At 37.6% G+C, this 13,214-nt stretch overlaps 1 protein-coding gene across 1 annotated transcript in view; it reads left to right on the top strand.

The window, feature by feature from the left end:
- PARP8 (poly(ADP-ribose) polymerase family member 8) overlaps positions 1-11,963 on the top strand; it is a 188,981-nt gene extending 177,018 nt beyond the window's left edge. Inside the window, 1 exon segment of the mRNA XM_032625106.1 lies at positions 7,434-11,963. Coding sequence (XP_032480997.1) covers positions 7,434-7,536 — 103 coding nt within the window. The 3' untranslated portion in view covers positions 7,537-11,963.
- The last annotated feature ends 1,251 nt before the right edge of the window (positions 11,964-13,214 follow it).

The raw sequence follows: 13,214 nt of genomic DNA, 5'->3' as shown, positions 1-13,214 counted from the left end.
TAATGTATCATTTAAAGCTTGTGTTTCCTTATTTATTTTCATTTTGGATGATCTGTCCATGGGTGAAAGTGGGGTGTTAAAGTCCCCTACTATGAATGTGTTACTGTTGATCTCCCCTTTTATGGTTGTTAGTATTTGCCTTATGTATTGAGGTGCTCCTATGTTGGGTGCATAAATATTTACAATTGTTATATCTTCTTCTTGGATCGATCCCTTGATCATTATGTAGTGTCCTTCTTTGTCCCTTTTAATAGTCCTTATTTTAAAGTCTATTTTGTCTGATATGAGAATTGCTACTCCAGCTTTCTTTTGATTTCCATTTGCATGGAATATCTTTTTCCATCCCCTTACTTTCAGTCTGTATGTGTCTCTAGTTCTGAAGTGGGTCTCTTGTAGACAGCATATATAAGGGTCTTGTTTTTGTATCCATTCAGCCAATCTGTGTCTTTTGGTGGGAGCATTTAGTCCATTTACATTTAAGGTAATTATTGATATGTATGTTCCTATTTCCATTTTCTATATTGTTTTGGGTTCGCTACTATAGGTCATTTCCTTCTCTTGTGTTTCGTGTCTAGAGAAGTTCCTTTAGCATTTGTTGTAAAGCTGGTTTGGTGGTGCTGAACTCTCTCAGCTTTTGCTTGTCTGTAAAGGTTTTAATTTCTCCATCAAATGTGAATGAGATCCTTGCTGGGTAGAGTAGTCTTGGTTTCAGGCTATTCTCCTTCATCACTTTCAGTATGTCCTGCCACTCCCTTCTGGCTTGTAGGGTTTCTGCTGAGAGATCAGCTGTTAACCTTATGGGGATTCCCTTGTGTGTTATTTGTTGTTTTTCCCTTGCTGCTTTTAATATGCTTTCTTTGTATTTAATTTTTGACAGTTTGATTAATATGTGTCTTGGCGTGTTTCTCCTTGTATTTATCCTGTATGGGACCCTCTGTGCTTCCTGGACTTGATTAACTATTTCCTTTCCCATATTAGGGAAGTTTTCAACTATAATCTCTTCAAATATTTTCTCAGTCCCTTTCTTTCTTTCTTCTTCTTCTGGAACCCCTATAATTCGAATGTTGGTGCGTTTCATGTTGTCCCAGAGGTCTCTGAGACTGTCCTCAGTTCTTTTCATTCTTTTTTCTTTATTCTGCTCTGCAGTAGTTATTTCCACTACTTTATCTTCCAGGTCACTTATCCGTTCTTCTGCCTCAGTTATTCTGCTATTGATCCTATCTAGAGTGATTTTAATTTCATTTATTGCATTGTTCATCGTTGCTTGTTTCATCTTTAGTTCTTGTAGGTCCTTGTTAACTGTTTCTTGCATTTTGTCCATTCTACTTCCAAGATTTCGGATCATCCTTACTATCATTATTCTGAATTCTTTTTCAGGTAGATTGCCTATTTCCTCTTCATTTGTTAGGTCTGGTGGGTTTTTATCTTGCTCCTTCATCTGCTGTGTGTTTTTCTGTCTTCTCATTTTGCTTATCTTACTGTGTTTGGGGTCTCCTTTTTGCAGGCTGCACTTTCGTAGTTCCCGTTGTTTTTGATGTCTGTCTCCAGTGGCTAAGGTTGTTTCAGTGGGTTGTGTAGGCTTCCTGGTGGAGGGGACTAGTGCCTGTGTTGTGCTGGATGAGGCTGGATCTTGTCTCTCTAGTGGGCAGGTTCACGTCTGGTGGTGTGTTTTGGGGTGTCTGTGGCCTTATTATGATTTTAGGCAGCCTCTCTGCTAATGGGTGGGGTTGTGTTCCTGTTTTGCTAGTTGTTTGGCATAGGTTGTCCAGCACTGTGGCTTGCTGGTCGTTGAGTGAAGCTGGGTGCTGGTGTTAAAATGGAGGTCTCTGGGAGATTTCCGCTGTTTAATATTATGTGGAGCTGGGAGGTCTCTTGTTGACCAGTGACCTGAAGTTGGCTCTCCTACCTCAGAGGCAGAGGCCTGACTCCTGGCTGGAGCACCAAGAGCCTTTCATCCACACGGCTCAGAATAAAAGGGAGAAAAAGTAGAGAGAATTAGTAGAAGTATGAGGAAAGAAAGAAGGAAAGGAGGAAAGGAAGGAAGGAAGAAAGAAGCAAAGAAGGAAAGAAAGGAGGGAGGGAGGGAGGGAGGGAGGAAGGAAGGAAGGAGGGAAAGAAGGAAAAAAAGACAGAAAGAAAGATGATACAGTAAAAATAAAATAAAGTATAATATAGTTATTGAATTAAAAAATATTTAGAAAAAAAAAAGGGACGGATAGAACCTTAGGACAAATGTTGGAAGCAAAGCTATACAGAGAAAATCTTACACAGAAGCATACACATACACCTTCACAAAAAGAGGTAAAGGGGGAAAAATCATAAATCCTGCTCCCTGAGACCACCTCCTCAATTTGGGGTGATTCGTTGTCTAAAGGAGGGAAGGAAGGAAGGAAAGAAAGAAAGAACGAAGGTAAAGTATAATAAAGTTATTACAATTAAACTTAATTATTAAGAAAAAGAATTTTTAAAAAAAAGTCATGGACGGATAGAGCCCTAGGACAAATGGTGGAAGCTAGAGTATACAGACTAGATGTCACACAGGAGCATACACGTACACCTTCACAAAAAGAGGAAAAGGGAAAAAAATCATAGATTTCGCTCCTAAATTCCACCTCTTCAATTTGGGATCATTCCTTGTCTATTCAGGTATTCCACAGATGCAGGGTATATCAAGTTGATTGTGGAGCTTTAATCCGCTGCTTCTGTGGCTGCTGGGAGAGATTTCCCTTTCTCTTCTTTGTTTTCACAGCTCACAGGAGCTCAGCTTTGGATTTGGCCCTGCCTCTGCGTGTAGGTCGCTGGAGGGCGTCTGTTTTTTCGCTCAGACAGGACGGGGTTAAAGGAGCCGCTGATTCGGGGCCTCCGGCTCACTCAGGCCGGGGGTTGGGGGATGGGGGAAGGAGGGGCACTGCGTGCGGGGCCGGCCTGCGGCGGCAGAGGCAGCGTGACGTTGCACCAGCCTGAGGCCCGCCGTGCGCTGTCCCGGGGAAGTTGTCCCTGGATCCTGGGAACCTGGCAGTGGCGGGCTGCACAGGCTCCGCGGAAGAGGGGTGTGGAGAGTGACCTGTGCTCGCACACAGGCCCCTTGGTGGCGGCAGCAGCAGCCTTAGCGTCCGCGGTTTTAGCCGCGGCTCGCGCCCGTCTCTGGGGTTTGCGCTTTCAGCCGCGGCTCGCGCCCGTCTCGGGGGCTCGCGCCCTCAGCCGCGGCTCGCGCCCGTCTCTGGGGTTTGCGCTTTCAGCCGCGGCTCGCGCCCGTCTCTGGAGTTCCTTTAAGCAGCGCTCTTAGACCCCTCTCCTCGCGCACCAGGAGACAAAGAGGGAAGAAAAAGTCTCTTGCCTCTTCGGCTGGTGCAGGCTTTTCCCCGAACTCCCTCCCGGCTAGTCGTGGTGCACTAACCCCTTCAGGCTATGTTCAAGCCGCCAACCCCAGTCCTCTCCCTGAGCTCCGTCCAAAACCAAAACCCGAGCCTCAGCTCGCAGCCCCGCCCGCCCCGGTGGGTGAGCAGCAAGCCTCTCGGGTTGGTGAGTGCTGGTCGGCACCGATCGTCTGTGCAGGAATCTCCCCGCTTTGCCCTCCGCACCCGTCGCTGTGCACTACTCCGCGGTCCCGAAACTCCCCCCTCTGCCTCCCGCAGTCTCCGCCCGCGGAGGGGCTTCCTAGTGTGTGGAAACTTTTCCTCCTTCACAGCTCCCTCCCACTGGTGCAGGTGCCGTCCTTATTCTTTTGTCTCTGTTTTTTCTTTTGCCCTACCCAGTTACGTGGGGAGTTTCTTGCCTTTTGGGAGGTCTGAGGTCTTCTGCCAGCCTTCAGTAGGAGTTCTGTAGGAGTTGTTCCACGTGTGGATGTATTTCTGGTGTATCCGTGGGGAGGAAGGCGATCTCCGCGTCTTACTCTTCCGCCATCTTCAAGGTCCCCCCATAAGTAATTTTTGTATTCTTTTAGATGGTTTCATTTTTCCTTCTGTAGAAAACCCCAGTCAAGTGTATCATTTCCCTATTGATATCATTCTTGCTGTATTTCTTTCTTTTTTTTAATTTTGTTGCTGCCAGGACGTAAGTGAACTTCAGTGTTATATTAACAACTTAGTGTTTGTATGCAATACTGATAAATAGCTGCAAAATAATCTGTATGCTATATTGTAATAAATGTCTTAATGCCACTAGTAATTCATTTATCTAAGCCCTGCTGGTTGACCAATTCAAATGGTAGTTGGTTTTACCTTTATTATTATATATGCTTCATAATTTAAGACACCTGAATGCCTTTGACTGATTTTATCCTTCAGCCCGCAGCTGTTTTGTTTCCTTTTGGGCTTCATAGACAATGGAAAAATCAGCATTTTTCTTAATACTTTCAATCTCATTCTCTCACTCTTGCTCTCTATTCTCTCCTCCTCCTGTGTTCTTTCTATAAATTATTATAGTTTATTTAAAGAATGTGAGTCTCATCTCCTCTCCATTAACTTCAAATGCTTTTTAAGTGTCAATGAATGTGTAATACTTGGATATAGCAAACGCTTCCGTTTGACTGGGAAGCAGAGTGAGGGAGGAGTGATGGGTCATGACTAGAGAAGAAGTTCAGGTTTGGATTATGAAGGACCCAGGTGTGCCATGCCAGTGACATTGGATCTTGTTCTGCAAGTGAAGCGAAGGCCATTTGCATCACTCTAGCAGGGCAGAGAATAGTCTTGTAGGAGGGATGGGGGGGATAAGTGTAGAGAGAGAAAGATCAGTTATAATGTCATTACAATAGTCTAGGTCAGCGTTTCTCACTACAGAAAGAAATGAATTTGACATTGTGACTTGGGAAAGAACAATCTTACTTTGTGTGGTGCAGTCAATACTCTCTGTCCTACTTTATTCTAATTTCATTGGAAAATGCTAGCCTGGACAACCTAATTTCAAAGCCTGCTAACTGTACACAACCTGCCACTTGAAAATCACCCGTTTAGATGAATGATAATGAATGCCTAAACGAAGGTGATGGTATTACATGGAGAGAAGATGCAAGTGGGAATAACTAGGGAAATGGAAGCAACATAACTTGATGATGTATTGGATTTGGGCACGTGGAATAACCAAGAATGACTGAAGTTTTCATGTTGGTGGGGGGGGGTAGATGATGGTAGTTCAAACTGAGATATTATTGACAGAGTAGAAAAGAGCAGTCAGTTTTGTATTAAGAAGTTAAGTTCAACTTTGAATATACCACCTCTGTGATTTCTGTAGGAAATTTATAGTTAGGGAAAGATGTAAGGACTGGAGATACAGTTTTAGGAATCAGCATGTGGGTGATAGTTACAACAATGGGACAGACTAAAGTAAAGTGAGTTTGCATATCATAAAAAGAGGGAACACTGAGGAGGGAATTGTGGATAAAACCAGCATTGAAATGGGAGGCCAGGGGAGAGAATGCAATGAAAGAGACTGAGAATTAATAATCAAAGGACCAACTAGGGAGGGAAGAGATGATATAGCTTTAAGAAAAAGAGCAGTCAGCTGTATTACATGCTGCAGACATAGCAGATACAGTCTCTGGAATTTATCAGCTAGGAGGCCATGGGCAACCATTGTCAGTACTTTTCAGTAGGGTAGTAGGATCTGAAGAATGATTGCAGTGGGTTGAGGACACATGAGAAGTTTTAATGTATTACAGGCAAACCTTAATCAAGGTCAACTTTAAGTTGAAAAGAACAGAGATGGTAATATGTAGGCTGGTATCTATTAAGCTGAAAATATCTTATATAAACAGCTATTAGGAAACTTAGGATGGAGATACATGGTAGACTGGTATCAGAAGTTGGGAAGCCATCAAGAACCAAAGCAGTTCTAAGACCTGCCACTCTTCCTGCTTCTCTCAAAGCACTATGGTTTCCTTTGTGTCTGGTTCATTCTCTTTTCGTCAGTCTCTTTTGTTTTCCATAATCTGTATCCTAGAGGAGCTAGGCCAGTTGGTTTGATCAAACACCATTATCTCATGTGGGCCAAGCCTGCAAGCCAGGTTGCTTCCCCAGCCTTGGCTCAGAATTATGGATGGCTTAGCTTACCCTTGGTCCAGTGAGTAGCCTGGATTTATACAAAAGCCAGGCTAACATATATTTTACTTGCCCAATAAAATATATCTGTACACAGTTTGCTACAAAACACCCAATTAGATCTAGGTCTAAAGCATTTCACTTACACATTCTCTAGTTTGTAACAGAGCACTTATTGTTTGAACTCCTGAGAAAATAATTACAACTGGGCTTTGTACCACATATCCCATTCTTTTTTTTACAATAATGTCTCACCATTGGGTGCCTTATGTATACGTATGTGTGTGTGTATTTGCACGGTAAAAATTAACCAAGTAGGCAAACTTGGGCCCCTTCTTAGGAGTTTAAACTCGATATAGATGCAACCATCACTAGGTTTTTAAGTAGTTGATTAGGTAAGGACCTAAGTTCTCATTGTTATGTGTCATCTATTTCATTTTTCTGTACTGTGCTATTTCAGGAGAATTTAAGCATGGTGAGGAAAAGACAGTGGCACACATTAATCTTTGAGACACTATGCTCACACCCCTGGTTATCTATTTTGAAGTAATTACCACTTCTCTAAAGCTTCTGTCTTGAAGTCATTTTTATGAAGTAAAATTAATTCATCACCTATTCTACTCTGAATATTATCATGGAAGTTTAAAAATTCATTCTTGGGAAATTCTTATTGCCCAAGTAAGTTTATTTGAGGAAATGAATTATCATCTAAAATGTAATTACTTCTTTCTAAAGGACTTAGTAATTGCTGTCCTTTAAAGTTATATTTTCACTTCTATTGCTTAGCTAAACTTAGCAGACTGGCATTCTTGTGTGTAGTACCAGCATAAATAAGAATATTGTTGTAGTCGGACTAAATAGAGCAACCAGTGATAAAAAAAAAATGCAGCACTGATTACAACAGAATAATAATTAGAAGGCAGGAATGGCAAAGGAGCAATGGTGGAAAGTGAAGTGATTTTTCTGAAAGTGTCACTGATCAGAAAATAAATGATTGAAGTAGGAGTGGAGTTAAGAAATCCAGAACCCAAGGAACATAAAACTGAAGTCAGTACCTTCTTTCTCAGCAGGCTTCATATAACAACTGCTGTGAAAAATGTTTGCAGAGCCAAAGACACTGGGGCGCTTCCCGCATCTCAGGCAATGCTTTATGTGAGGTTAAAAAGTTAAAATTAAAAAGGAAGGGTCAAATCAGGGCATGACGTAGAATAATCATGTGTTCAGTAATGTGAGCACATTATTAAACACAACTGAGAAGCACCTGTCTCTGGCTCTTGTTTCCCTTGGGCTATACTTTAGGTACCAGACAGCATTTCTAAGCTGTCTTAAATGCTTTGGGGATGTTTTTGAATGTTTCTTCTTTTCGAATGTTTTATGTTTCTGTGTCTTGTGTTTTAGCTACGAAGATGGCCAAGTGGGAGACACAAATATTAACACACAAGAAGGAGGCATTCACAAAGAGATCCTTCGAGTAATTGGTAATCAAACTGCTACTGGTTAAAGGACCACCACTTAATTAACATGATTTGAAAGCCTTCCTCGGGTTCAAAGCTGGATTTTGAACTGAAGAAGATGATAAAATAATTTATTGTTATTATAAACAAAATTAACCCTTTGAATACTGATTTTTTTCTTAGTATTTCTAAGTTTCTCATTAAATACCTAAAATGGTATAAAATTTATCAATTGTAGGGTTATGGAATCTAGTAATAAAATTACAACAGCACTTAAACTGAAGTTTGGGTTCCTCACACAATAAACAGATTGAAAAAACAGTTTTGTGCTGATATTTTTATATTAAACTCTTTAATTGGAAATTTGGTATTATATACCGACATCTTAGGGTACAAAAATAGAACTGAAAGCATTTTATAATGGCGTCTAAATCTATAAGATACTTTGCAATAAGTGTAATGTTTGCACATTCTGATGTGCTATATAATTAGCGGTATGAACATTCGAATGTTTTGGGGAGGGATGTTTCCTAATCTGTTACTTTTCCATATACAAAAGCAATTAGGTCTTAGATACAGTGCTTTGCCCAAAAGTATGTAATATACATATCTATAGATTGATGCATCAAAATGTATGATCGTGCATATATGTGTGTATGTACACATACGTGTATTTTAACAGATGGCACAGCTCCACAATTCTGTTCTCATTCAGTGGAAAGAAAATAATGTTCAGTAAGAAAATAATATTCTCTCTGGACATAAACCAAGATATGAGCCAAATTCACCACTGCTCATTCACTGAAAATATTTGCAAACAAGTTTTCTATTTGTTTAAAGAATTTTCCCTTCAGTTAAAATTTAACTCTTTATAATATTATAATTTGGGGAACATCTTTATTCAAATGATAATATGTTTAAAAGAAAGGCCTCAGAATTTAAAACAACAGTATATATATTTTTATTTCCTACTGTGGAACGTTTTCTACATTTATTTGTACCACACCAGCATTTTTATATTTTTCATCTAATACCTCTGCTTATTTTTTTTTCATATTGAGAAAGAAGACAAACTTTGAAGTTTCTTTTATATTAAAAGAACATGAATAAGTTTATATAGAGAACAATAACACCAGCTCTCAGCATTCTCTTTTCAAGAGTCATGTGTGCATCAAAATCATTACTATTTCTTTGGGACCTAAGTTCTTATTCATTACAATTTTTAATTGACAGTGTTTCTTTTCCTACATGATGTTTTTGGAATAAGGCCATTCATGAGAGCAGTTTAATTAGCAAGTCTGCCACTCTATTCAAACCCTGAATCAAGGCTCATATCTGACTCTAATTTACTTAGAAAGAAAAAATAAAAATGTATACTCATTTGCAAGTGTAATATAAATTCTGTGATTGTTCCTTTGGTATAAAAGGTGAGAACAAAGGTCATACACATTGTTAAGGATTGCTATCTAGGAAGCATTTACTAATTGTTTGTTTTCTTATATTGTAAATAATTGATATGCCACTTATTTCTGCAAAAATAGACTTGAAGGGATATTAATCATTGTGATAGGATCCACCTAAAACATTGATCTGTTTTGACTTGTGCCTCTGAACTCAAGGCCAGACTGAGGGATAATATTGGTGTTGTAGGTCCAAGATACAGTATCTTATTCAGTTCTGTGACCAAATATCTGAAGACTTTATATGGGACAAGAGGACTCCTTGCTTCTTTCTGCCAAGACTCCCAAATCCCTTTACTGTGTTTTAAAAATATTTTAAAGTAACAAAATTACATTTTCAAATTAATTTTGTGGGACATTCATGTATGTATGACATAAATATGAGGATGTAATAGTAGGATTTGGAAATTGAAATCTTGAAACCCCATGTGTTTGGCCACTAGGACCACTGAGGCACCTCCAAAAACCCTTTAAAGTGCCTCCAAGCATAATTTAAAAACCACTAATCCACTAAGGATTTACTCAACAGTTGAGTGACCTGTAAGGGTATAGTATTAGAATCTGAACTGGAAGGGTAGCTTGGAGGACTCGAGACTATTTAGGGGAGATAAAACATTATAATACAAACTTCTACTGTCAACTTAAGAGTAAAAGTAGATTCATCTATCAGAGCAAGAAAAGTAATTGATAGTTTTAATGTCCACTAAATATTACAGATAATAGACATCTTTTATGATAGTAAGATGTCTTCTCATGATAATTGAATGCTTTTGCAATGCAGAATGACAGATTTTAGTTTGTTTTGAAAAACTGTCAAAACTTTTTAAGCCTGTGTCTAAAAATAAAGCCAGTCTTCTCATTGGACTTTTGATATTGGGAATACTATAGTAAACTGATGTTTATTTCTACAGAATCTAATTTCAATACCCATTAGTAGATGAATATCATGCTTTCAGAACCCAAGCAGGTCCTTAAAATTTAAAAGTTTAAACATTATCATCATGCCTTGATTCAGTTACCTCGTTAAGATATTCTCTTTTGACTTATTTGATAATTCCGAACATGTGATATTGTATTGTACTTCTATAATCACTTGAAGTCTGTTCACTGATTCTTTGTAATAGTTATACTAATTATGTAGTCATTACTACTTAATATTAACCCACTGAGCAAAGGCAGTCATTTCTTTTCATTCTTCAAGTGGGAGAAGAGGAGCCTTAATTTATTAGTTCTACTTTGTTTCCTGCATTACTGATTTTGTAAACATTTCACTATGAATAATTTGTCCTCTTTCATTGTCCACTGTATTTAAAAAGAGAAGAAAATGATTGAACGTTCGAGAAGAGAAAAAGTAATAATATACATATAACCTAGTGCTGTAGAATACATTATGGTAAGGTACTTTGGTGCCTTAGATTGCGTTATGTTAAAATGATTTTTATTTTGCTGCTCAGCAAATCTCAGTCAAATGTTGGATTTGAAGGTGGTTTCTAAATTTAAAATTTAAATATAAGAGTGCCACATCCTTAAATTCACTCTCAAATACTGTGTGATATAAGAAACCTACTCAAGCTATTGTTAATGCTATGAATATTTCTCATTGAAAAATTTAAGAGTTTAGAGAAGAAATCCCTCAATTATTCTCCCCTTAGCTAAAAGAAAGGAAACTTTTAATATGTAAGTCTATGAATCTTTATTATCACTGAAAGAATTTTATCAGTACTTTGTACCATAACTTGTACCATAACTTGCCTTAGGGCATGGGGTTTCAGAAAGTTCTAAGGAAGACCTCATTATCCTTGTTAAAGTCTGGATGACTTCATCAGATAGTGATTTAATACGTCATGAAGGTCCATTCAACCTTGGACTGTCTACCATCTAAATGTATGGATTTCACGGTGGCACTTGAAGCACATTTTAAAAATATTATGATGTTATTCTATTGTCCTGCTGAATTCATTATTACACTACCTCAAGACAAATGATAGACTGTTTGTCAAGATAAGTCTGGGTTTTCAGTATAAGGATCAAATAAAATTTTACAAATAGAAGTCATCAAATAGTATGACAGTCAAGACCATGCTAGATCTATGTTGTCAATTACCTCTTGACAATACAGTAATATGGACATTTCAATCACCAGTGATGAATAACATAGTTAGCACCCAAAGAGTAAGTGAAGGGGTTTCAAGTTGCAAAATTTGAAAATAATTAGTTCCCTTTAGGATTGGTTTTCTACGTGGGCCAATTTTATGTCCTTTCACCTGAAGCCACAAAGAATTGCCCACCCTTAACAGTTAAAGGATTAAAATACCCAACTGCTGTGCCAGAATGGCAGACTGAATATTCAAATATTCTTGAATGCCTGCTAAATTTTTGTCAGATTATATATAAATTTGATGTATATTATTATCCAGTAAATTTTTCTTGGGAATTTTGTATACACTCTGATATATTAGGATAAGTTTTTGTAGTTCAAAGGAATTTCAAGTAGTTTTTAGACAAAACATATCATATCCATGAGTGTGAAAAAGCTGTGTTGAAGAATAGATTACATTACACATTTACCAGCAAGTCAGTAAAAAATAGTGCTTATTTACATAGTCAACATAATTTAATGTTCTAAAAATAATTTCTTCAATCTGCCCGGTATTTAATGTGTCATTTGAGATTTTAAAAACGCAGCCACTCCTTTATGTAAACATTAAGATATGCCTATGTTTCTTTAATTCTACAGCCTTCTTTACAATAAATTTCTTGACTTTTGTGCACAAAATAGTATTGCAACCTGCTCTTTAGCCTTTGGTGCCTTAGAGTTATTATAAATATTTAACAATATGTACATAATGTAAATACTGCCAAAAGATCACTAAGGCCAAATATTTTCTCTATTCACTTTTTACTGCACTTGCTTTCTATTGCTACTTAAGCCTCTTTTATCCAGCTTTGTAATAGTTCTAACATTGTAGCCAATGTAAATGTTTACTTTCAATAAATCTGAATTTGTTCAACAAGTACGGTATATGTGGGCACTATTTTGAAAACTCGGTTAGGCCTTAGATACTCCTCATGATGAATCTTGCTTCTGGGGACTAGATATTTGAAGTTCTCAATAAACTCTAAAAATGATGCTGCCCTTTTCACTTAAAAATACTTGTAAAATAAGAGGGAATAAAAGAAAAAACTCTTCCTGCCAGTATTCCCCAAGTAGTTGCAGTAGATTTAATTGGTCATGTGAGTACCATTTTAATTTCAAGTTCCGTCAAGAAATACAGGATTGAAGCAAAAGGTTTTTGTACATTTTACATATATGCTCTATTTATAAACACTTTGGCATAATACCAACTGGAGCATTTCAAATGAACTGTCTTGAATTTTCTAAGCATTTCTGACTTGGTTAGTAATTGGAAAATAATTGTTAAAGCACCACTTTATAAAATACGTTTCATTAACTGAATAAGGTATTAGTCCATAAATAAATATGGTTCTCTAAACACTTTAATAGTAAATATTTATGAGGAGCTAAATTTACATTCTTGTAATAAATAAAATATTTTACTCATGTTACATTTATAGCTGCAAAACCATAGATAACACACTTCTGGTTTTTAGACTTGATTTCAGTTACTCTAGAAATACTTGTTAGAGTCTAATATGCATCTTGACATTCAGTATAAGGAATAGAGAGTATTAGATTTTGTGTTGACCTTAAGGAGCCTTCAGTCTATTTGGGAAAGGAAAACACACACGTTTGCAAATAATTCATGAATAGCACAAGGCCAGTGATGCTGAATGGGAAAGACCAACAATACAGGCAACACTTAGGGAAGGAACAGATCATCTACATCATAGCAATGGGGGAAATACCGTGCGAGATCCTTGGGCATTAGCAGAACACTTAATAGACTGTCCCCAGTCTGAGGACAAGTAAAACAAAGATAGGATGGAAAGCAGGCTTACAGATGAAAGAATCTTGAGTGAACCTACAAAAACTCATACTTTTATATTTGTTGAAACAGAAACTGCAATCCAAATGGCAACTTCGATCCTTTAATCCTTTATTAAAAAGACGTTTAATCCTTAAATTAGTGTTAATGAGTAGTGTCTTACTAGTATTTCCATTTACTTATTCAGCACTTTTCATAATCTTTTTGCAGCAAAGTTACAATGATTTGTTTGTATTTGCTTGTATATCTGCTTTTGCTTTGTTGTAGATAATACGTATATTAGAAAGCACTTAACTTTTTTGAGTTTTTAGTTTTTGA

This window comes from Phocoena sinus, chromosome 3 (genome assembly GCF_008692025.1).
Source record: "Phocoena sinus isolate mPhoSin1 chromosome 3, mPhoSin1.pri, whole genome shotgun sequence".
NCBI classification, from domain to species: Eukaryota; Metazoa; Chordata; class Mammalia; order Artiodactyla; family Phocoenidae; genus Phocoena; species Phocoena sinus.
Note: the sequence above shows the minus strand (reverse complement) of the source record. Positions and strands in the feature narration are given on the sequence as shown.